Raw genomic sequence first — 26,723 nt, forward strand, 5'->3', positions numbered from 1 at the left:
AATCCAGTCTTTTGTTCCCATTCTCTATTCTCCATGAGGTCAAGACATGCAAGCGAACTCCTACTCTTACTTAGCATGGAGGGTGGTAAATATTTTCTCCGCACCTGTTCCAATTCGACACACAGTAATAAAATATGCTTATAGGAATCCTTTTCTCTGCAAAGCGGACAAAGACGCTCCCCTTCTTCGTTGACAGTTTTATTACCCTTCCATGCCCCCAATCTTAGCCACGCTAAACCTGCTCTGCTGTCTTTGTTACAAGAGTTTATGTAGTCACACCTCCCCCAGTTAAGCATGAGATCTGATTGTAAATGTAGTGAGGACTTTTCCGAACATTGGAGCTCAATCTCTTGCCTCTCGATATCAATTAAACGCATCTTCACATTACGCCATACATTCCTCCTGTTATACTCTCCTTTATCCCACACCCATCCCATTCCTATATGATGCAGCCCTCTCTGCAGTTTATAAACGCACCCCTTTTCCCAGCCCTCCCTTTGTTGAACTTTGTAGCAAATCGACCGTAGAAGCGACCGATCCCCAAATATAATTTTAACCAGTATTTTATCACCCTGACTTTAATATGAATTACTTCGTTTTGAAGCCCAAACTCCTTTAGCACCCCGTAGTTAGCTGTGCTTCTACCAATTCCAAGTATTCGTTTCACGAAGTCATCAAAATATGCACTGTTAAAATTCTGCAGAACTGTTTCAAGGTTTTCAAGAAGATCGCCTAGACCAGCCGTGGCGAGAACGTGACTCGCGAGACATTGTGGCTCGCAGTGATAGCTGTGCATTTCGCTTGCTTGCTCTCACTCACTGGAGTCAAACTCCGTTCCATTTGTTTTTGTCTCTGACCTGCGAGTGGCATACGTCTCTCTCGAAACCATGTACGAAAGATCCAAGTAGGATGGGAGGACGCATTTTTTTGCTGTCAATATGATGAGAATATTAAATGTATGATTTGTTCACAAGTATTATGAGGAAAACGGTTATATAACATAAAACAGCATTATGCTATATGTTACTGATGAAACATTAAAAGGTTAAGTGTTACTGTTGTTATCATCATCATCATCATCTCTGTACGTCGATCCTTTTTCAGCAGATGTACGAACAATGCGGTTAGCTCTTCAATTTGAACTCACTGATTTACTATGTGATGTTAAATGAAAGCTAGATGTAAGGACTTGACAAATGTTGAACTTTCAAACCTTTGCCAAAAAATAAATATCCGAAGCTTCGTTCTTTCGCTTGCTCTGTTGAAGCCATGTTACAACTTACGTTTGTGAAAAATTATTTTCAACAATTAAAATAATAAAAACCAAATTTAGATCACGACTGACAGACAAATACCTTCGTGATCAACTACGACTGGCAGTAAGTGACATAATTCCTGATTTTGAAACTTTGTCGCAGAGACATTCTGAAGACAGTTAATTTTAGGTTGTGATATTGTTCATTTCTTTTTTCGTTACACGTACTAAACATTAGTTTGTAGCCTTGTACTGTATAAAATTGTATTTAAGTGCTTGACGTAAGGAAAATGAAAATCCGTTAATAAGTCAGAAAGTTGCTTCACTTCCCCTTCGGGTGTCCGCCTCCCTCCATTGGTGCTATGCACGTTGCAGGTTACACAGTGACTCGGCGCACGATTACATTTTCGCCACCGCTGTCCCTAGTCTATGAGGAATAGTGTTAAGCATTGTTCTTTCAATATCCCCAAAAAGACGCATCATAAAGATAAATCAGGACTTCGTACAGGATATGAAAAGTCTGAGTTAGATTCGTGCACAACCGGTTACGAAAAACATAAATTATATATTACAAAGACAGACCACATAGAGCCATACAAGAGTTCCAAAAGCCCTTGCAAGGGGATGTTTATCATCGTGTAGGCCTACCATTCAATTGATGATTCTTCTTCTCTCACTACAATCAATCAATCAATCAATCAATCAATCAATCATCCATCTACCCATCCATCGACTCATTGATTCATTCATCCACGAATTTATTTATTGATTAATTGATTCAATGATTCACTGATTAGTTCTTTAATTCATTCAGGTGTCGGCCTCTGTAGCGTAGTTGGTATAGCGTTTTCCTTCTATGCCCGAGGTTGCGGGTTCGATCCCGGCCCAGGTCGATGACATTTAAGTGTGTTTAATGCGACAGGCTCATATCAGTAGATTTACTGGCATGTAAAAGAACTCCTGCGAGAAAAAAGTTCCGGCACATTGGCTACGCTGATATAACCTCGGCAGTTGCGAGCGTCGTTAAATAAAACATTTTTTTTCCATTCAGTTATTACAGTTGGCATCGTCAAGAGCAAAACACATCTTCTTAATAATGATTTATTATCTGCTTAGGGTAATTAAAAGGCATTAACAACTACTCTTTTAGACGTATGCATTTTGAGTTTAAAGTGTAAACGTTACAATAGAATTTATGTACTTATTTTCTCTTCTATTTAGTGAGTAATTGTAATGTATCCTATTCTTGCGTTTCTTTACGCACCAGATTTCATATCCTGCATTACACTTATTTCCTTTGTTGTTACCGGTGTTCATTTGTTCATCTAGGTCGACCTGGTTGGCGAGTTGGTATAGCGCTGGCCTTCTATGCCCAAGGTTGCCGGTTCGATCCCGGGCCAGGTCGATGGCATTTAAGTGTGCTTAAATGCGACAGGCTCATGTCAGTAGATTTACTGGCATGTAAAAGAACTCCTGCGGGACAAAGTTCCGGCACATCCGGCGACGCTGATATAACCTCTGCAGTTGCGAGCGTCGTTAAATAAAACATAACATTTGTTCATCTACAGTATACCTATATGTTATGAAGATAAGTGTATTAAAACATGCAATCAATTGTAGGCCTATATTAAGCAAATACATTTTTAAAATTACACATGGTAAATTTAGCCTACTTCAATTGTTACTCCGTTCGTGTATAATACTCAGAAAATGTCAATGTTCTGTCTAGCCTACAAAACATCAGGGGCAACCAGTTGAAATTCGAATATTCGGTCGCATGCTCTACCTTGACGGGCGCTCTCTGACCGGTCGAATGAAAACCAATTGTAAGCCCTATTCTGCAGCTTTTTATACTCCCGTCTCTCTAATTTCCGGCAGCCAATCGCGTTGCAGGTCGGCTACATTTAAACGTGTGCGTCTTGTGATTCGCTGAGGAAGATGTTATTCATTTCTTAAGGCTCGATAAATACTTAATATAATCGCCCGCCATTTTGGCTCTTTCGTTGATGTTCGCAGAAAGCACACGAGGACGTTATTTGCCGCTCAATTATTTGCTGAATTACAGTGCGTTTGATTTATTATCATAGGAGCTACGACATTTGTCCAATATTCTTTTGAGAAGATTAGCTCCGTACGTAGATGAAATTATTGGGGATCATCAGTGCGGTTTTAGGCGTAATAGATCGACTATTGATAAGATTTTTTGTATTCGACAGATAATGGAGAAAAAATGGGAGTATAAGGGTACAGTACATCAGTTATTCATAGATTTAAAAAAGGCATATGACTCGGTTAAGAGGGAAGTATTATATGATATTCTTATTGAATTTGGTATTCCCAAGAAACTAGTTCGATTAATTAAAATGTGTCTCAGTGAAACATACAGCAGACTTCGTATAGGTCAGTTTCTATCTGATGCTTTTCCAATTCACTGCGGGCTAAAGGAGGGAGATGCACTATCACCTTTACTTTTTAACTTCGCTTTAGAATATGCCATTAGGAAAGTTCAGGATAACAGGCAGGGTTTGGAATTGAACGGGTTACATCAGCTTCTTGTCTATGCAGATGACGTGAATATGTTAGGAGAAAATACACAAACGATTAGGGAAAACACGGAAATTTTACTTGAAGCAAGTAAAGCGATCAGTTTGGAAGTAAATCTCGAAAAGACAAAGTATATGATTATGTCTCGTGACGAGAATATTGTACGAAATGGAAATATAAAAACTGGAGATTTATCCTTCGAAAGGGTGGAAAAATTCAAATATCTTGGAGCAACAGTAACAAATGTAAATGACACTCGGGAGGAAATTAAACGCAGACTAAATATGGGAAATGCGTGCTATTATTCGGTTGAGATGCTTTTATCATCTAGTCTGCTGTCAAAAAATCTGAAAGTTAGAATTTATAAAACAGTTACATTACCGGTTGTTCTGTATAGTTGTGAAACTTGGACTCTCACTCTGAGAGAGGAACATAGGTTAAGGGTGTTTGAGAATAAGGTGCTTAGGAAAATATTTGGGGCTAAGCGGGATGAAGTTACAGGAGAATGGAGAAAGTTACACAACGCAGAGCTGCACGCATTGTATTCTTCACCTGACATAATTAGGAACATTAAATCCAGACGTTTGAGATGGGCAGGGTATGTAGCACGTATGGACGAATGCAGAAATGCATATAGAGTGTTAGTTGGGAGACCGGAGGGAAAAAGACTTTTAGGGAGGCCGAGACGTAGATGGGAGGATAATATTAAAATGGATTTGAGGGAGGTGGGGTATGATGATAGAGACTGGATTAATCTTGCTCAGGATAGGGACCAATGGCGGGCTTATGTGATGGCGGCAATGAACCTTCGGGTTCCTTAAAAGCCATTTGTAAGTAAGGAAGGTGCTACGACATGATAATATTTACCGGTGTGGCAAATAGATTCCTCGTCTGGTAGCTCGGCAACGAAAGAACAAAAATGGCGAACGATACTACCTACCTAGACTTCATAGAGCCTTCACTTCCTAAGACGTAAGCAAAGAGGAGGAGTCACGCCGGGAATAACAGCGTCGCGACTATAACAGCACTATGATGAATTGTTCCGGAGAATAATGGCGAAATAAACACGCGGCAACTAACCGTGGTTTCGTAACCAAGTGAACTTGACTGTGTAACGGTTTATATTCTTATTGATTAACCATGGATATTTAACCACGAATTTTAACTCTGCCATATATTTTACATCATCATCATCCTTTCGTCCTTGCCTTTGTAGTAGAATGTGAACCAATATAAGATTCTCATCTGCTTGAATATATACTCAGTCCCAACAAGAAGGTCCACCGCTGCGGAGTAACGGTTAGCACGCCTAGCCGTGAAACAAGCGGGCCGGAGTTCGATTCCTGGTTGGGACAAGTTACCTAGTTGAAGTTTTTTCAGGGGTTTTTTCTCAATCCATTACGAGCAAATACTGGGTAACTTTCGGCGCTAGACCCTGGACTCATTTCTCTGGCATTATCACCTTCATTGCATTCAGATGCTATATAACCATACTTACTTACTTACTGGCTTTTAAGGAACCCGGAGATTCAATGCCGCCCTCACATAAGCCCGCCATTGGTGCCTGTCCTGAGCAAGATTAATCCAGTCTCTATCATCATATCCCACCTCCCTCAAATCCATTTTAATATTATCCTCCCATCTACGTCTCGGCCTCCCTAAAGGTCTTTTTCCCTCCGGCCTCCCAACTAACACTCTATATGCATTTCTGGATTCGCCTCTGCGTGCTACATGCCCTGCCCATTTCAAACGTCTGGATTTAATGTTCCTAATTATGTCAGGTGAAGAATACAATGCGTGCAGTTCCGTGTTGTGTAACTTTCTCTCCATTCTCCTGTAACTTCATCCCTCTTAGCCCCAAATATTTTTCTAAGCACCTTATTCTCAAACACCCTTAACCTATGTTCCTCTCTCAAAGTGAGAGTCCAAGTTTCACAACCATACACAACAACCGGTAATATAACTGTTTTATAAATTCTAACTTTCAGATTTTTCGACAGCAGACTGGATGATAAAAGTTTCTCAACCGAATAATAACACACATTTCCCATATTTAGTCTGTGTTTAATTTCCTCCCGACTATCATTTATATTTGTTACTGTTGCTCCCAGATATTTGAACTTCTCCACCTCTTCAAAAGATAAATTTCCAATTTTTATATTTCCATTTCGTACAATATTCTCGTCACGAGATATAATCATACTTTGTCTTTTCGAGATTTACTTCCAAACCTATCTCTTTACTTGCTTCCAGTAAAATTTCCGTGTTTTCCCTAATCGTTTGTGGATTTTCTCCTAACATATTCATGTCATCCGCATAGACAAGCAGCTGATGTAACGAACTCTGCTGTATGTTTCACTGAGACACATTTTAATTAATCGAACTAGTTTCTTGGAAATACCAAATTATTTAAGACTATCATATAAAACTTCTCTCTTAACCGAGTCATATGCCTTTTTGAAATCTATGAATAACTGATGCACTGTACCCTTATACTCACATTTTTTCTCCATTATCTGTCGAATACAAAATATCTGGTCAATAGTTGATCTATTACGCCTAAAACCACATTGATGGTCCCCAATAATTTCATCTACATGCTAACCATAGCAGTTGAAAAGCATCGTAAAATAACCATTTAAAAAAACAACTAGGCCTACTTTTTTCGCATTTACTTTTTCCTACCGGGAATCGAACATGGATACGCTGAATTTATATCACTTAAGTGACGTCAGAAGATTGAAGCCTTATTTCTTTCTCACAATCAGACATACGTCTTTCAGACATTTGCAACTTCACACACTAGTCACACAATTGGAGGAAGTCCCGTGACGTGGGGTTAGTGCGAAACGAGCGACATGGAAATGACAATGATATCAAACATACGTCATGTCCTAGACGGAATCGAAATCCATTCCCGTTGCTTCCACGCAACGTTACAACTGCGCTTGCATAGTTGCGATGGGCGAATTGAAAATAACTTGACACAAATTATGGAGTGAAATATTGTTTTCATAGATGCCGCAAGTGAAAGAAATATAAAAAATTTTCAGTCATTTAATTTTGAAAGATCATTATGAATAATTAAAATTCAGTTGTTTGTATTTTTTAAAACTTATGGGCCCGGTTTCATCAACCTTTGTTAAAATGTTCGTAACATAGCATTAATTACTGTAAGCTAAAAGTATAAATTCCTGTTATAAATATTGCGTCTCTTCAACTTTATATTTCACATGTTAACATTCTGTTTGTTAACTTTCTTTAGGACCAGAGATTCTAGAGTTTAACCATAACCTATAACCAAGTATAGGCTATATTAATTAACCAATCATCACAAATATAAAAATACACCAGGGCTGTCGCTGGGCAGTAATCTGAACACACGTTTCAGCGTCACATTGTTGACAAGTAACTCCATCTGCTAGCAAAACCATAAAGCGAGAACGTCTCATTCGTAAACAACCCCAATGTTCAACCATCGTGTGGAAGAACAATTCCAATATTTTAACTAATAATTCTGCTGCTAATACAAGTCCTTGAACGCGTCCTCGATAAACGCCTTCGAGAATATATAAAATTCAATCCTCATCAGAGGGGATTTATAAATTCTCCAGGAACAATAGTTAATACATCCCTTCTCAGGTCCATTTTAATGTCCGCAAAATCTAAAAAATGTGATGCAACTCTCGTTTTCCTTGACATTAATAATAATAATAATAATAATAATAATAATAATAATAATAATAATAATAATAATAATAATTTATTTAACCTGGCAGAGTTAAGGCCATACGGCCTTCTCTAACACTCAACCAGGAGTAAAAACTGCGTTACAAAAACACTACAAATTTACAAAGTACACTACAATTTTACACACAAAACTGAATAAGATAATAATAATAATAAAATATAAACAACAAGTAAGAAGAAATCAGACATAATATATAACATAGAGAAAGAAAGAAAAAAGCACAATAAAATGTGAACAGCAGGTCAAAAATAAATGAGGCATACAAAGTATAAAAAAATAAGACAATTATTGATAATAATAATAATAATAATAATAAATAAGAATAGTAATAATAATGATAATAATAATAATAATAACAGGCCTAATAGTAATAATAATACTAATAGTAGTAATACAATAGTGCAGTACGAAGCATACAATGAATACAATATTTTTAAGTATACACAGTAAGGAAAATTATGATTATATATAGCTCAACTTATCACATTAGAGATATACCATTATCGGAAAATATGAAAACAAAAATATAAAATAAGTTAAATATCACTAGAACATAAAAAAATGTGAATACGTGGAAACATGCAATACAACACTTGTCATAATAGTAAGTTAGTTTGGCAACTCGTCATAAGATAATTTTCTAACTTGGATTTGAAAGATTTCAAAGTTCGGCAGCCCTTGACTTCAGGCGGCAGAGAGTTCCAGTGACGAGAGGTAGCAACAGTGAAAGATGAGGAATACAGAGATGATGTGTGAAGTGGAATTTCTAGCGTGTTATCGCGTTGTGATCGAGTATTAATATTATGATAGCGAGAGAGAGTATGAAAACGAGCGAATAAATAATAGGGGGATGAAGTGTACATAATTCGATATAGGAGAGAAAGTGAGTGCAGATTTCTCCTCTCATGTAACCTAAGCCATGATAACTTCTCGAAAGAAGGTGAGATATGATCATAGTATCGAACATTACAAATGAAGTGGACGCACGGATGTAAGGCATTCGATAATATCGGCCACTTGCACCTATCAAACACATTAGATAGCCTGCTTATTCCAAGCTTGTTGAAAACGTTAATTTTGAATCTTAACTAAATAATTCCACTGGAGTAGAAATCAATCATAAAAAACTAACCCCATAGATTTACGAAAAGGAGTTATGCAAGGATCGCCCCTTTCACCCGCATTATACAATCTATGTACTGATCACATCCTTAATGAATTGTCAGAAGACTCGATCGCTGCCGAATACGGTTTCAATCTTGTTTCAGGTCTAAAACCCCATTACTGTACTTGGTTTTGCAGATGATACTGTTATCATAGCTACAAATAAAAACTCCGCTTTAGAACTCACAAGGATGGCTATTGATCGTTTCAAAGCTATTGATTTAGATATAAATGTCAATAAATCTGTAGCTATTAATATTTCTCGCGGTAAATTGCATCCAAATCAACTAAACATTTCTGATGACACTACTGTTACATGCTTAACTGCAAATGAGCATGTACGCTACTTAGGTATATTGTACAGGGACATCACTTTATTTTTACCAACATTTTTAACATTAACCTGGCTATACTCTGAGGGTGAAGTGGTCGTTATTGAGGGTGGGTGGTTATTGTGGCCCCACGTTGGAGACCGTTTGAGGGTGGGTGCGTCTCGGTGTTGCGTGAGATTCGCTCAGGGTAGCCGAGGTACGGTTGTGGTGTAGGATGATGTCGGGAATAATACCAAGCCGGCTACTTATATAAAAGGCAGTGTAAACTCCAAAACTATAAGTTTATTGTCGTATTCACTTGGTAAACCCTAGAGTATGTATTTCCGGCTGACTTATAATTCAATCGTTGGTCGCACTTCTGTATCGACTCTATGGCGGCTCTGAATAAGCTCTATCCGATACTATAAATTCAATACTCTGTCCAGTACACTATGATCGAAGCTCCTAAACGTTGACGAGTGGTCTCGCCGATGACAAAGTTCTATCTATCGAGTCTTCGCCGGAAGAAAGACTATTAAGTTGGGCCGCCGACACGAAAAAAAGATGTCGCGCCGTCTACACGAAGAAAAGTAGTTATCCTGTCGACACGAAACGAAGTAGTTATTCTGCCCTGTATGTAGGGCCGTCGACACGAAAAGGAGTAGTGATTGTGCCCTGTATGTAGGGCCGCCGACACGATGAGATGTGATCATGCCCTGTATGTAGGGCCGCCGACACGATGAGATCTTGTGATCACCTCCGCTCCCCGTCACCCTTATTTATAAAAACCTATCCTACGCTAAAACTAACTATCCTATTGGTTAAAAACTACGTCACTTAACCGGCCTAAAATCTATTCTCTATTGGTCCAAAGTGACCTCATAAGCTAAACCAAGATCTCTCCTTATTGGGCGCGAAATACGTCATCTCTGAATTTAAACTTTTGGACTTCCCATAACATCTAAATAGTTCGAAGATCTTGGAGAACCCCGTTCTTTGGAAAACCTAAGCTTGGCAGTATCTTTCCCACGGGTCTAGTCCGACTTTAGGATTTTACGCTTGAAAGGGTGTCTATGCCAAACCCTGCCCAAGGTGGCCCTAAATCTGTCCGATGCTGACAGGTGACGAAAAGATGCGAAACATTTGTGTGGGAAGCTAATTCTAACGAAGTCGCCAGAACATCCCCGCGAATACATGTAACAAAAATATGGAGATATCACTTCGCTAATAAATCGGTCTCTCCCTCTCCTAATTACTGCTTCAACTCGGAAACACTGTTGCCCCCTTCCATTACAGGAGTTTGATGTTACTAGTGCAATATGTAAACAAATCATTTTACTAGCTAAAGGGGGAGAGAAAAGTAATGTATCCATTTATGTTGTAGGGAAATACGATATTATGATTTTCAGTTTGATCATCACTTTTACGGAATTTATCAAAATACAGTAGAGTAGTAACATTTTTTTTTTCAAAAACTCAACTTTTCAGGCGGCTATGTTCGTTACGTAATGTCTACTTTATTTAGCATATTAATTATTGATGTTATCATACAATATAGAGAGTGCATTTAAATTGTGGGGGTCATAAGTAAAGGGCTGTAAGTGCACTTAAGTTACTTTTGAGAAAATGGGGTTTAAATATTTAAGCTTTCGTAAAATCGGTGAATTTCTTTTATTTAAATTTTAATGTGTGATGCGATTAAAATATCCCTTTGCCACTAAAATTTTAGATACTTTTTCTTACACTGGATGCACTTAACTCATGTTATTACAAACGTCACTAGCATTCCTTTGCTTCTAGCCACCTCAATTCAAAAAAAGCTAATCTGAATTTTTAAACAAGTTGCTGAAAATGGTTGCCGTTCATTACAATGCAGGCTTCAATTCAGTACGCATATTATTAAAAACATTTTGAAGCATATTCTCTGAAATTGAATTTATCGTTTCTTGAATATAATTTTTTAGTACGATATTATTAATATAGGTTCTTTCTTCTATAGAAAACGCAATCATATTTATGAAACACACTATACACTGCAGTGTTTACTTCACTACTTCGAATGCAACAGCGGCCGTAAGTTTGTGTGTCTGACGGGAGCAAGGACATTAGTGAACGGGTGAGAGTGAAGTACATTCAGAAATGCAGGTACAATAAAAATGCAAGTAAAAATAAAATGATATCCCTGTATATCGTTGGTAGTTCATTGTACGATTCCAACGTTCCTATAAAAACATGCATTTGCTTGGAATTATCGTCTGTAGTTATTAATATTCTATGTTTGCTATAATCTTGTGGAAAATTAGATAATTTTTAGACTACAATTCCATAGTTTTGTGTTTAGAGGTAGACTACGCGGGTACATCAGCTCGTGATATTTCACTAATGTTAGTCGTTGCTATGTCTCAAGGAGTTCCGATTTAGAAGACGAAATATTATACATACATACTTACTTACTTACAAATGGCTTTTAAGGAACCCGAAGGTTCATTGCCGCCCTCACATAAGCCCGCCATCGGTCCCTATCCTGTGCAAGATTAATCCAGTCTCTATCATCATATCCCACCTCCCTCAAATCCATTTTAATATTATCCTCCCAACTACGTCTCGGCCTCCCTAAAGGTCTTTTTCCCTCCGGTCTCCCAACTAACACTCTATATGCATTTCTGGATTCGCCCATACGTGCTACATGCCCTGCCCATCTCAAACGTCTGGATTTAATGTTCCTAATTATCTCAGGTGAAGAATACAGTGCGTGCAGTTCTGCGTTGTGTAACTTTCTCCATTCTCCTGTAATTTCATTCCGCTTAGCGCCAAATATTTTCCTAAGCACCTAATCCTCAAACACCTTTAACCTATGTTCCTCTCTCTCTGAGTGAGAGTCCAAGTTTCAAAACCATACAGAACAACCAGTAATATAACTGTTTTATAAATTCTTACTTTCAGATTTTTGGACAGCAGACTGGATGATAAGAGCTTCTCAACCGAATAATAACACTCATTTCCCATATTTATTCTGCGTTTAATTTCCTCCCGAGTGTCATTTATATTTGTTACTGTTGCTCCAAGATATTTGAATCTTTCCACTTCTTCGAAGGATAAATCTCCAATTTTTATATTTCCATTTCGTACAATATTCTGGTCACGAGACATAATCATATACTTTGTCTTTTCGGGATTTACTTCCAAACCGATCGCTTTACTTGCATCAAGTAAAATTCTCGTGTTTTCCCTAATCGTTTGTGTATTTTCTCCTAACATATTCACGTCATCCGCATAGAGAAGCAGCTGATGTAATCCGTTCAATTCCAAACCCTGCCTGTTATCCTGAACTTTCCTAATGGCATATTCTAAAGCGAAGTTAAAAAGTAAAGGTGATAGTGCATCTCCCTGCAGTGAATTGGAAAAGCATCAGATAGAAACTGAGCGATACGGACTCTGCTGTATGTTTCACTGAGACACATTTTAATTAATCGAACTAGTTTCTTGGGAATACCAAATTCAATAAGAATATCATATAATACTTCACTCTTAACCGAGTCATATGCCTTTTTGAAATCTATGAATAACTGATGTACTGTACCCTTATACTCCCATTTTTTCTCCATTATCTGTCGAATACAAAAAATCTGATCAATAGTCGATCTATTACGCCTAAAACCGCACTGATGATCCTCAATAATTTCATCTACGTACGGAGTTAATCTTCTTCGTAAATAAATATGAATGTAGGTAACATCAGTTAACGGATCACGTATTGTACATACATTACATCACAAAGGTTAATTTATGGGTAGAGACACATTCTAATAGCATAACAAAAATAAAACACTCCCTCTTTCTAAGATTCGGGTTTTCACAGCAACGAACGTTTTTAGATTAAGTAGCTTTCTGGTCGGAAACCGGTTCCGATAGAGCCTTGCTGTTTCTAGGGAATTCTGTCTTCCCTCTCCAAAACCAAGAAGCGTGCTCACATACGCGTCGACAACTGTGACGTCATCCTTGATTGATTCACAACGTGTTATTCGAAAAGACTGGCAATGCTGACTTCGTTATTGCTTGCCCAATTGTATCAACACAACTGAACAGCTGTAGGTTACTGGCGAATAAAACTTTACATAGTTGCCAGATTAACCCGGAGTTCAATCATAATACATTTAACTTATTGTTAACCACTTACCTTAAAACGAACTCAGACTAAAGGCTGGCTCACAATAAACCGGGAACGAGAACCACAATGAAAACTAGAAGCAGAGGACGTGAATATGAAAACTTTTGATTCACAATAAACCGAGAACGTAGACGACTATGCATATCGATATGCATGTCAATGACGATATGTAAAGTCGATATTACGCATTCTGATGTTATTTGTGTATGATTGACCAATGGCGTTCTCTCATGAGCACAAGGCAGCCAACATAAACACAGGTTAACCAACTTCGAAATTTCAACTGAAACATTTCATTAGGTACGGTACTATAAATATGCCCATGCATCTTTATTATCACAACCTATTTTAAGTCTACCATAACGTAAAATAATTAGAGAAGAAACATTTGTAATAGAACAAAAATGAACACAACAGTAGTTATTGAATTGAAGCATGAATATGTAGTGTGTAATACAACCAATACAGTAATAAAATATCATTCACTTACGATCGGTGTTCAAAGATGCAGCTCATCTTTATACGAGGCGCGCCGCTTATCGTAAACGTGAGGATTTTCCTCAACACTCAATATTAGAATCTCATCAAATAAAACTTGCTCCATGAGGCACAGCACAGAACAAAATAATGCATAGGTTATGTCACGGTCTTCTTGCTACAAGATATACGACGACAAAATAGCTTTTAGATGGCAATAGAATGAATCTAGTGGGCTGTGATCGGAAACGTGAATGCCAAAGTTGAAACTTGGCCAACTCTCCGTTCCCAATCCCGGGCTCCGGCAAGCTTTCCGTTAATTGTGAATGCTCACATTTAAATGTACACATTTTAACAATTTTACCGTTTTCGTTTTCGTTCCGATTCTCGTTTCCGGTTTATTGTGAACCAGCCTTAAGGCCCGTAACACACTTGAAGAGTTTTCGCTAGCGAGAAATGTGTTACGAGAAAATTCAAACATTGATAACATGGATTCAAATGGACGTCCACACATTGGAAGAGATTCTCGCTCGAGGCAAAAACCTCGCGCGAGTTTCTCGCTGGAATCAGTAGCTCAGCAAATTTTTTTACACATTTATCAAAAATGTTTGACATTTATACACTTTATGACGATTGAATGTAGAAAAAGATATCACAGGTGGCGATGAATTGCATTATTTTTATTTGGAAATGAGGAAAGATGGCTGATAATTGCAGTCAGAAACTTATCGAACTTGTACAATGTCACCCGTAGGCCTATTTATATGATACACGGGATGAAAACTATAAAAACACGAAACTTAAAGAAGAAATCTGGAGACAAATATCAGATGATCTGTAAATAAATTGGGCTATATTTTATTTTGATGAGATTTAATAGTATCGATTAAACATTTGAAATAATGTATCTATATGTCTTAACAGTTTACGTAATTTTAATCAGAATATAGCAAAGAATTCTCTATCATGTCATGAATGGCAAAAAGAAACTGTGGTCCATTGAGCCTGAAATAACGCCTAAACGTATCATCATTCAAATCGAAACCAGTGTCCAAAACTCGCCCTTATTTTCGTAAGATACAATGTGATTTTCAGATATTTCTGGCTTTAATTTTAAGCCTATTTTTTCTTTTCTTTAATAAAATATGTTCATGTAACTCCATTTCCTCATCATCTGAATACCCAGATTCAACATAGCGTTCGTACGTAATTTGTAAAGTACGGCAATATACTTACAGGTTATATGTGGTGTGTCTAAAAAGTTCGGTGAATGGTGTCATATCTGAATGGCAACTTGGCGCATGCGCATGGTTCTTCAGAGACTTGGGGAGACTCGATACACAGCATGCACTGCATGTGACTGGCAGGGTAACAGACTGCGACCAGTTGAACGTAGTCAGTGTGAGAGGAAGTGTCACAGCGCAATGGAGCAACGTGTAAACATCAAGTTCTGCTACAAATTGGGGAAGACTGCAACGGAGACACATGGAATGTTGGTGCAGGTGTACGGGAGGGAAGCCGTGAGCAGAAAATGTGTTTACGAATGGTTTAAACGCTTCCGTGAAGGGAAGGAAACAATTGAGGATGAGCCACGTTCAGGTCGGCCATCGACAAGCAGAACCCCAGAAATGATCGAGAAAGTGCGACAAATGCTGGCACAAGATCGGCGACTGACTCTAAGATTGACTGCGGAGAAATTGGACATTAGCAAGGACACGGCGCACACCATCGTCCGCGATGATTTGGGTAAGCGGAAGATCTGCTCCCGATTTGTGCCGCACAAACCCACAGACGAGCAGAAAGCAAAACGGATGGAAACTTCTGGTGATTTCATTTCCATGTGTGACCAGGACCCATTGCTTCTGAAAACCATCGTCACGGGATATGACACCTGGTGCTACCAGTTCGATCCGGAATCAAAACGGCAATCGATGACATGGTGTTCACCGACTTCCACGCGGCCAAAAAAAAAAAAAAAAGCTGTCTGCAAAAATCCAAGGTGAAAACACTGTTGATCGCCTTCTTCGACAACAACGGCATCATCCACAAGGAATTTGTTCCTGCAGGTCAAAGCATTAATGCTGCAATTTACCAGTCCGTTTTGAACCGATTGCTACAGCGTATCCGGCGGGTTCGGCCAGAGTTGCACAGGACTGGAAAATGGATGCTGCTCCATGACAATGCCCCTGCACACTGTGCGATCCGTGTGCGCCAATTCCTGGCTCAGAAGATGGTAACTGTTCTTGAACCCCCTCCGTACTCCCCTGATCTGGCCGCCTTCAAGCGGGGAAACAGGAAGAAGTCCGCAGGAACCAGATCAGGGGAGTACGGAGGGTGTTCAAGAACAGTTACCATCTTCTGAGCCAGGAATTGGCGCACACGGATCGCACAGTGTGCAGGGGCATTGTCATGGAGCAGCATCCATTTTCCAGTCCTGTGCAACTCTGGTCGAACCCGCCGGATACGCTGTAGCAATCGGTTCAAAACGGACTGGTAAATTGCAGCATTAATGCTTTGACCTGCAGGAACAAATTCCTTGTGGATGATGCCGTTGTTGTCGAAGAAGGCGATCAACAGTGTTTTCACCTTGGATTTTTTGCAGACAGCTTTTTTTTATTTGGTCGCGGGGAAGTCGGTGAACACCATGACATCGATTGCCGTTTTGATTCTGAATCGAACTGGTAGCACCAGGACTCATCTCCCGTGACGATAGTTTTCAGAAGCAATGGATCCTGGTCACACATGGAAATGAAATCACCAGAATCCATCCGTTTTGCTTTCTGCTCGTCTGTGAGCTTGTGCGGCACAAATCGGGAGCAGATCTTCCGCTTACCCAAATCATCGCGGACGATGGTGTGCGTCGTGTCCTTGCTAATGTCCAATTTCTCCGCAGTCAATCTTAGAGTCAGTCGCCGATCTTGTGCCAGCATTTGTCGCACTTTCTCGATCATTTCTGGGGTTCTGCTTGTCGATGGCCGACCTGAACGTGGCTCATCCTCAATTGTTTCCTTCCCTTCACGGAAGCGTTTAAACCATTCGTAAACACATTTTATGCTCACGGCTTCCCTCCCGTACACCTGCACCAACATTCCATGTGTCTCCGTTGCAGTCTTCCCCAATTTGCAGCAGAACTTGATGTTTACACGTTGCTCCATTGCGCTGTGACACTTCCTCTCACACTGACTACGTTCAACTGGTCGCAGTCTGTTTACACTGCCAGTCACATGCAATGCATGCTGTGTATCGAGTCTCCCCAAGTCTCTGAAGAACCATGCGCATGCGCAAGCACATGCGCCAAGTTGCCGTTCAGATATGACACCATTCACCGAACTTTTTAGACACACCACGTATATTTAAGTAAGACAATATACGTAAATACATAACCTATAATATTTCCCCCAACGAGTCATTACTATAATCAGATAAATGCTTTCTGCATGAAGGCAGTGCATAGATGATCATAGCGAGGTGTGATCTGTGATAGCGAGAACTCGCCAAGTGTGTGGAGGAAGGCTCTTCGCCTCTTTCTCGCAACACATTTCTCGCTGGAGAAAACTCTTCAAGTGTGTTACGGGCCTTAAATGGAGCGTTTTGTCAATAAATTATAAAGGAATAATTTGCTCGCCTTGTAATTCTCTTACATATTCACTTGTGAAAAATATCCGTAACCTAAATTCACTTATTCGTATTTTTCTGCCAAACGTCAGGTAGCCTATTTCACTGCAAACCCAGCACTCTCCTAAATTTCCTTTTTCTACCTTCCGCATACGATCCAAATGTTTTAATGTCGTTTATAATCTGATACCTTCTTCTGCCCCGAACTCTTCTCCCGTTCACCATTCCCTCCAGTTCATCCTTCAGTAGGCAGTTTCTTCTCAGCCAGTGACCCAGCCAGTTCATTTATCTCTTCCTCTTCAGTTTCAGCATTATTCTTTCTTCACCCACTCTTTCTAGCACAGCTTCATTTCTTATTCTGTCTGTCCATTTCACACCCTCCATTCTTCTCGATATCCACATTTCAAATGCTTCTAGTCGTTTCTCTTCACTTCGTCGTAATGTCCATGTTTCTGTCCCTTACAATGTCATACTCCACACAAAGCACTTCACTATCTCTTCCTTAGTTCTTTTTTTTAGAGGTCCGCAGAAACTGCTCCTTTTTCTATTAAAAGCTTTCTTGGCCATTGCTATTCTTCTTTTGACTTCTTGGCAGCAGCTCATGTTAATGCTTATAGTACACCCCAAGTATTTGAAGCTGACCACTTATTCTACTGTCTGGTATTGGCTATACTTGAGAAGCGCGTATTAAACACGAATTATTTCCTTTAGGCCAGATCCTTCTTTGGGGAACAAAATAGTTCGACAGTTTTGTTAACTACCGTATATTTCCGAATGTAAGGCGCACGCGAATATAAGGCGCACGCGAATATAAGGCGCACCCCAAATTCAAGACATAATAAAGTAAAAAAAAAAAGTGTTTTTTTTTTTTCCGCATATAAGGCTCACTACAAAATAAAAAATGTACGATAGAAAAGCGAAAAGTTACGAACAGATCGCGAAAATATTTTAGTATATCGAACAAGTTCAATGTTTTGACTAGTGCTGTTGATCAAACAAAATATTTAATCGATTAACTATTTGAATTTAATCAGATTAATCGAGTTTTGATCGAGTTCAAAAATGTTTTAATGTACTGTAATACACAAATCGTTATATTACAAAACAACCATTTTAATTATTTAATAACATATTTACTATGAGGCTTATAATTTATTGTGTCAATTTCTCCGGGAATTTTTGGGACAAACATAAATAACGAAAAGTATGAAGGCTCACCTGCTTCATCCATGATTTTAAACATGTGAGTGCATTCACATGCTCCGAATTAAATGCCGTTCTACGTTCAGTAACAATGTTTCCTGCATCACTAACACGAAAAAACTTTTTTCTGTCACTCACTTCTCCACGATCATTCAATTTAAATCCAAACGTTTCACCGACTTTACCTCTCAAATTCTTATATGACATAATGGAGTTTACACTTTTCACAAACCACAGAAAACAATTTTTTTTGTTTATCAAACTAAACACACAACCTTCGTATAGAAACTCAGTACAGAAACTGCAACTGCAAAAGTGCAGCGGTCGAAACAGAAGACTGGCCCCTATTGTAATGGAATTACCAGATTTTAGAAAGAGAAGAAGGTAGTTACGCTCTCACTTGCACACCGTGTAGACATGGCTATTTTATAAGGGATGAGGGGGACGAATCCCGGAAAAGTACGTATTTCATATGCTAGGAAGATGAGCTGACAACAAGGTAGGAGTTTTCTCGGAAAACCATAAAACTTAATAAGGGTTTCGCATTGTTTTTCAACTTTCAATAGGGGTAGACTAGGCCACTGTCATATCTCCATCTCTTTCTGAAGTGTTTGTGCAAAGATTTTCCCTACGCTACCTGGTATATAATTAGAAAATAATAGTACTATTGTGCTTTGAAGTAAGCAGTTTCCGAGAGAGAAATATTGTCGGAATTTTTAGTATGAGTTTGTATTAAAAAAATAATAATTAATATCAACTATAACCGATTAATTTTAATCGACTCGATTATTCGATTAAGTAATTTTGATCGATTAATCTTACAACAGCACTTGATCGATTAATCGATTATATTAATCGATTAAATCCCGTAACACTAGTTCTGACTTCTGTTTGCTATCATATTTTTTAAACCGTCTCTACCAAGCGTGCACTGTTGAAAGTACCGTGCCTGAAAACAACACTGGCGTAATGAACATGAATCCGTCTCATGCACAACTCTCAGTCGATGGATTTATTGCATCCCATTGCACACAAAGACTGAGGAGGAAAATAAGCCACTGTACGTGACAGATAGCGCCACTAATTTCAGATAAACAGCCGTGTCCCGTTTTAAAACCCCGTCCCATATTAACAGCAGAGCAGCATTTGAATTAACCCTTAAATTGGCAAAACTTCATTTCTCACACTAGTTTATTAAACCTTGTCGGACCGTAAAGAAAACAACTATCGCGATGTCTATATTTTATATGTCGTACAATATTATAGTGAAATTTTAATTTTCCTACCAATTTTTTTATATTGTTCTACTAAAATTATAGCGTCAAATACCTTACTATAATAATACCGGACAGCTAACAGTTTTGCGTGCGAACGACGCTGGTGCTGCTACCTAACTGCCGGTGTGGAGATAGTCGCGAAACAAGCTGTAATCAACTGCAATGTAGCCTATATTGTTGTTGGGCTAGTTAATAGTTTTATTAATTAGTGCTGTGTTAAAATGTCAGGGTGTACATTATGTGCTGTTTATAATATTGCTACAAAATTGCAGCATTACAAATTGCTCCAAATCGTACTTTCGATTTCCGACAGTTCATAAAACGTGAGTCAACAACATTCTTTAGTAGGCCTAATTCCTTCGTCTCTGTGTTGATAGAAAAATACAAAATTAGCTTTTTTTTATTTAGACCTAATGTATAGAAGTTAAAATGTATCGGAAATTTTAAGGTTGTATCAAATTAAGTTTCTTTGTTGTCCACTTACAAGCATCAGATTACTATCAATTTTATGTTTGCAGTTGTCAGCAATGCGTATATAAAACATTATTGTAAATTCATTCCTAATATCAGATTGATTTTGTCTCGGTAAACCAAAGAAAAAATATGTAACAATTAATTACAGAAAGTAATGCAATATTTCTCATAATATGCAACTTTGATATAAGATAATAATTTTACATTAAATATTATTCAACATTTCTTAAATGTTTCATATATAATTCCACATTAGTAACTCACGTTTTAAACAATAGTCCGAATCTCGCTATGTTAATATTTGTATATGTGGACATAATTCGATCCCTCTCCGCTAGATGTCAGGTACGCGATATTTCGCACTCACGCCAATGCTGCTAGTATACAGCTGTCCGGTATTATTATAGTAAGGTATTTGATAACGTATATCTTATTAATAGACATGAGCTTAAACGATATTTTCAAGTATCTGTGATAACTGTGACTGTGACAATTAAATATCTGTGACTTTTATCGGTGATTTTGTCACACCAATATATTATATCGATACGTAGCATGAATTACACCGATATTTTGTCACACCTATAAAAATTAGCAGCAAATATTGAAGAGCAGTGAAATATGAATACGATTTCTCTATACACACCACTCATCAGTGATTTATATGGGAAAATCCAACAAAGAAATTATGTGCATTGTACATGTACCATTAACAAATAAATACTTACCTAACTGAACAGTAACATGTCAAAAGTTAACCTCATGTACCAAGAGGTTATATTATAGATATTGAAGCAGTTGATCATTTTTAAATGTAGTTGGGTATGGAGAAATTGAGATTATATGATTATCCTAATCGTTTTAAAAATCGATCCTTTTTATTGTATATAATATAATGGATAAATTATTTTAAGTCGTGCATTAACATTATAATATTGAGTCATAGAATAAAAGTTAATGAAACATAAGTACCATTTGGAAAAAAACATTGGAAAATAATTACAAAACAAAACAGTTGTTCAGACAGGGTTTTACACAAGATTAAGTACTGGTAACCAATGGTGTTATTATTTAAATCGTGTAATAACTACATCATTTATAATAAGATGGAGAAACTACCGCCAGATTGCTGTTATTGTACCATGCGCACGCGCAAACCTACGACGTAGAGGAGAAAATATCAGCCACAGAGTACTGAATACGGAGCAGATTTCGACAGCGATATATTGTCACAGATATTTCGCGTCATCAGTCACAGGTTTATCTGTGACCATTACACTCTTACTACGTCATACTACTTTTGACCAATAAAACGGTACGAAAGGACGTATTTCAACCAATCATGGCTGCTTATCGCACAATTTTATCGCGTCCCTAGCATTTGTTTAATTTTATCGCGTCCCTAGCATTTGTTTAATTTTATCGCGTCCCTAGCATTTGTTTCTTTGGTTGCCAACATTTGAAACTGCGCTGGTCTGGACGTCAAAAATATATATAAAATTACAAACCACTCCAGTCGATGCACAGCAGTTTCAAATATGACTCGCATTGGCATTAAAGTACAAGAATTAATAAAAATCACTGATCATAGCTATGCATCTTCTGAAATCCGATTTACAAATAAACGAAGAGCACCATTCGGAAATCCTGAATAAGTTGAATACACCATGCAGGCCTAAATCAACGAGTTCCACTTCTATTACGCACACGTCCAATATAACATCAATTGAACCACCAACCACATTCAAATTTGAAAATTGTACATTCAATAATTATTCCTTTTAAAATTATTCATTCGGAAATTCTGAATAAGTTGAATACACCATATAGGCATAAATCAACGAGTTCCACTTCTATTACGCACACGTCCAATATAACATCAATTGAACCACCAACCACATTCAAATTTGAAAATTGTACATTCAATAATTATCCCTTTTAAAATTATTCATGTTTATTTTTTATGTCATCGTCGTTAATTAAAACTTTTCTAACACTTGTGTATATTAGTTAGGTTATGTTATAGCTTCTGCTCTGAGAGAATGAAAAGAACTTCTGCTAAATGATATTATGGATAGTCACGTATCAGAGATTGTTTAATATTAAGATTTATTGAATAGTAATCATTACAGTGTCGTATAAAGACACTACTGCCATCTAGCATGCATCTAGCGTAATATTTGTAATGTTGAGATGGTGCAATAATACATTTGAAGACAGTTGTATTTTCGTAAGTCAATTAATATTTTATTGTATTGGAGTACTTCGTTACTTATAATCTTTATATACTTTCTTCTAATCGTGTAATAGTCAATTAAATCCCACTCGAGTTTTGATTTTCTCTAGATAAATCGGCTCGTGTTCCACTCGCAGATTTATCGATAAAATCAAAACGTCTAGTGAGATTACTGTTGATAAATAGCAGCAAAATACAGATTTCCGAGTTAAATAATCCAGCCAACAGCAGATTTGTGCAAATATCTCAATTTTTTAAAATTGTCGGTTGGTCTATTATTGCGTAACTATGGATATGGTTGCGGTCCGGTCGTTTACCTGATGGACGAGTAGGCCGCCTGGTGCAGGTGGTGGTGGTAGATGGGGCCGTAGCCGCACAGCTCGCCGGGATACGGACTGGCGCTCAGCATCGGCGCAGCAGCAGAGGCGGCGCTCGTGCCGGGCGTGTGGGGGGACGCTCGGGGAGGGGGGGCCGCCGTCGCCGCTCCGTCGTCTTCTGCAAGAACAAACTTCGTTAATGACAGACTAATCACCTCGCACGGGCGCTTTAATTAACCACCAGGGGCGGTTCTGAAGCTCGCGAGGCTTTAAAGAGAAACGTTGTGGTCCCAATTGCAGCCAAAAGTCAGTGTTCACGCTTTATGTTATGTGCACAACTATACCCCACTGACTTGACAACCTTGACCGACCGTGAACTATTTAAAATCTGACTTCTACTTCGTGTACACTATTGTACGACTATGTTAACAAAAAATGTGAAAAATGTGCCAAGTAACTGTAGCAGTCCACAATGTGCATGGATGAGATTGAAAATCGGGCAGTTTTTCTCTTACACGGACTAGAGGGCCCAGTGATGTCAAAAGCAAGCGCATTTTTTTACCTTTAATAATAATAATAATAATAATAATAATAATAATAATAATAATAATAATAATAATAAAGCGCACAAATTGTGCATAAATGAAAGTCACTTGGATTGAACAAAGTTAATGACTGATAGCTGCCGATTCCCACAGACTAGGATATGGTATCTGTTACATGTCTTGTTGCATAGGACACACACACAGTTGTCGTCCGGTTCGTGGAAACACTGAATTCTGCAAATCTTGTGGTGGTATCCATGAACCGCCAGCGATGTCACGAAGTGGCGGAGCTTCTGGTTCGTGTCTGTCCAGGTCCGGTTTATCATGGCCTCCGTTGTGTAGAAATCCTCCCAGATGTCTTCCCTCTTCCTTATCCTCTCGTCTAGTGCTTTCTTCCAGTTGGAAGTGGAGGGCAGATCGAGTTTTGTTCTGAGTTCCTCTATCAAGAAGGTCTCGTGGGCGAGCACGTACACCAGCCTGGATAGAGTGTGTTTTGATACTCCTAGTGCAGCCTTCAAGAAGCGAGCCTTGACGTTCTCTAGGGTATGGAGGTCTTTCGTGCGCAGCTTGTCCCAAGTTAGGTCTAGTCCGTATGTAAGTATGGGGACTATCTTGGTGTGGAAGATGATCATCGCTGTTTTGAGAGATAGCTTGGTTAGTTCTCTGATGTCATGAATGGCTTTTGTGGCTGCTGTAGCTCTTTGATTGGTGTGTACCCTGAATGAATTTGTTGTGGTCTGTAGTGTCAGTCCGAGGTATTTGGCCTGGTTTACTGTTTGTAGAGGTTCTTGTTTCAGAAAGATTTTGTCTTGTTGAGATATCTTCCCCCCTTTCCTGAATATCATGTGTTCGGTTTTCTGCATGTTTATCTCCAGCTCATTTTGGTCAGCCCACTTTTCCAGCGCGTAGGTTGCTTTTTTACCTTTAACACTTCAGTAATTGCGTGGGGGACATTTGTCAACCAGCGTATTTCTTTTCATTGTTGTATTTCCTAGAAAGGTTTTACAACCGTGGGGCTTCAGGTACCTTCAAAATCAAGCTCGCATAATATCATTCTTTAGTTTCAGGCTCTAAGTTGCTCGTATAACTCAGCGAATAGGGATTATAAAGAATGGACACTGAGCGAATTTTCCTGTGTTTTGTTTCTCTGTGCGCCAGCGTTTAGTTCCACTTTCAAGCGCTAGAGGTTAGTGTAATCGAGCATACGCTAATATAATAATTGAGTATAGGCACAGTCTACTATATACAGTCGCGAAGCTCAATATGTAGTAAAAATGCAAACATGGATAGTTGCCCACCACTACGATCGCTACTATCACCTCATCATCGCAGATCTCTCTCCTAGCAGCCGACAAAATATGCCGTTGTGTTCTTTTGGAAAAATTAACACCGTCCTTCCATTATTGAAATATTAAATGCATAAAGTTAATTTATTATTTTAATGAAGTATATTAAATTCCACCATAAACTCGAAGATGCCTGCAAGAAATAGGTTAATATTATTTTTGTTTGTGCAAAACGAACTGAAATTTACTATAATCGCTTCACTCATTCAAGATTATAGCGATAATTATCTATGAAACCAATAAATATTAATTTGCATTTCCCTTTACAACAATAATAATGGAAATATGAATTAATGGATTAACTTATGTACGTGTACCGGTACTTGTAGTGTAGGCTTACGTAGTTGAGGTTAAGCAATAATAATCACACCAGAATTGGAAATAAAACGTGATTAATAAATTTTATTATAACAGACTTTTTCTACGTCTCTAATAAAGTAACAAATAAAAATAACAACAAAATTAACAGCTATAATTAAAACCACATCCTTTGAAAAAAAAAAGTAGGCCTAAGCAATAATAAACCCACCAGAATTGAAAATAAAACGTGATCAATAAATTTCATTAAAACAAACTTAATTTTTCTACGTCTCTAGTAAAATATTATTATTCCAATTATTGTATTTTAGCCATTAACATTTTCATTACAACCAATAACGAACATTTCACAAGCATCAATGTGAAATACGCAACGAGCTAGCACTCGATGGAAATACGATTCAGTCCAAAGTCGACCGTGGACAGTCTATTGTTTCTAGTTGCTAACCGCTTGGAGCGCTTTATCACGAGATTTGCAAAAAACCACCTCAAGCTTCGTGACTGTATATAGTAGACTGTGGTATAGGGTTGAGACACAGGATCCAAACATCGCCTACCTTATTGCATAATCCAGTAACGCTTTGCTTCAAATAAATTCAAGTTTCCTTATTTCTCAATGACAAACTAGTAATAAGAATAATTTTTTATATTTCAGATATACTAAATTATATTATAAAATAATATAATATATTATAAAATTATGTATCAAATTCGTTTAATATTTGTATATAATATAATATATGTATATATGGTTTTACTTCTCATAAGAGTTTTGTTTTTCCATTTTCACTGCTATCAAATCATTACATATTTTAATTGTTGTTGGGATCAACGTCTCAACTCTCATTATAAAGGAACTCTAGAGTCTAGACATTACTGTTAATGACGGATTTATTATTTTATGGATCCAATTTATTTTATTTGAGTACATAATGTACCTAGATGTATTAATTATGTGTTATATTTCCGCTGTGTCGACTGCTAGCTGGTGTGATGTCAGCGCCAACTCTAGGGAGAAAGCAGAATCTCACGCTCTAGCTGGCTTGAAGGTCATTGAAATCAGTCCGGCTACATCAAAGGTACCGACGCGAAGTGTCCATTCTTTATAATCCCTATTCGCTGTATAACTTGTGTAGCTATTCTATTGAACTTCGAACGTTTATCAAATTCCTTCAGAGATTAGAAGGCGTTCTCAATTACTGCGAATTCAAGAATCCCCAGAACAAAGGAATGGATCCAGGGTGTTCGTATGTGCAAGATGTGTAACCGTAGTACGAAGGGAACTTCTTCATTTGATCTTGAATGTGCACGCAAAAATAAATCGAAGTAAGGATCATGTTGGCACTGCATGATAGTTCCGCGCATGCGCCACAGCCAAACAGTTCCTGTCGTGAGCATCTCCTGGTATTATGTATTAAATCACTTATTATAAAGCAGGTTATATATCGGAAAAGAAAGTAACCAAGAAGTAACACATTTAAGCAATTGGTAACGGAAATAAAATGTAACGAATTTAAAAGATTGGAATGATCGTTTCTCCTTCACTAATCTTCATTTAAGGGGAGAGGATGGTATTTTTTAAAACTTTTTTCCTATTTGGTGTAAAATATTAGTTTTTTGTATGTAGAGAGCTCATAGCTGTGGCAACTCAACCAAATAAAAATATTAAAAAAAAAAATTATTTGAGGGTCCAAATTTGAAAAAATATACCCAATGCAGGAT

The 26,723-nt window shown here is 37.9% G+C and overlaps 1 protein-coding gene across 1 annotated transcript in view; it reads right to left on the reverse strand.

The window, feature by feature from the left end:
- LOC138711749 (T-box transcription factor TBX10-like) overlaps nucleotides 1-26,723 on the reverse strand; it is a 306,742-nt gene that overhangs the window by 3,138 nt on the left and 276,881 nt on the right. The window contains exon 8 of the mRNA XM_069842929.1: nucleotides 22,793-22,970. Coding sequence (XP_069699030.1) covers nucleotides 22,793-22,970 — 178 coding nt within the window. The remainder of the gene's footprint in view (nucleotides 1-22,792; nucleotides 22,971-26,723) is intronic.

This window comes from Periplaneta americana, chromosome 13 (assembly GCF_040183065.1).
Source record: "Periplaneta americana isolate PAMFEO1 chromosome 13, P.americana_PAMFEO1_priV1, whole genome shotgun sequence".
Classification (NCBI taxonomy): domain Eukaryota; kingdom Metazoa; phylum Arthropoda; class Insecta; order Blattodea; family Blattidae; genus Periplaneta; species Periplaneta americana.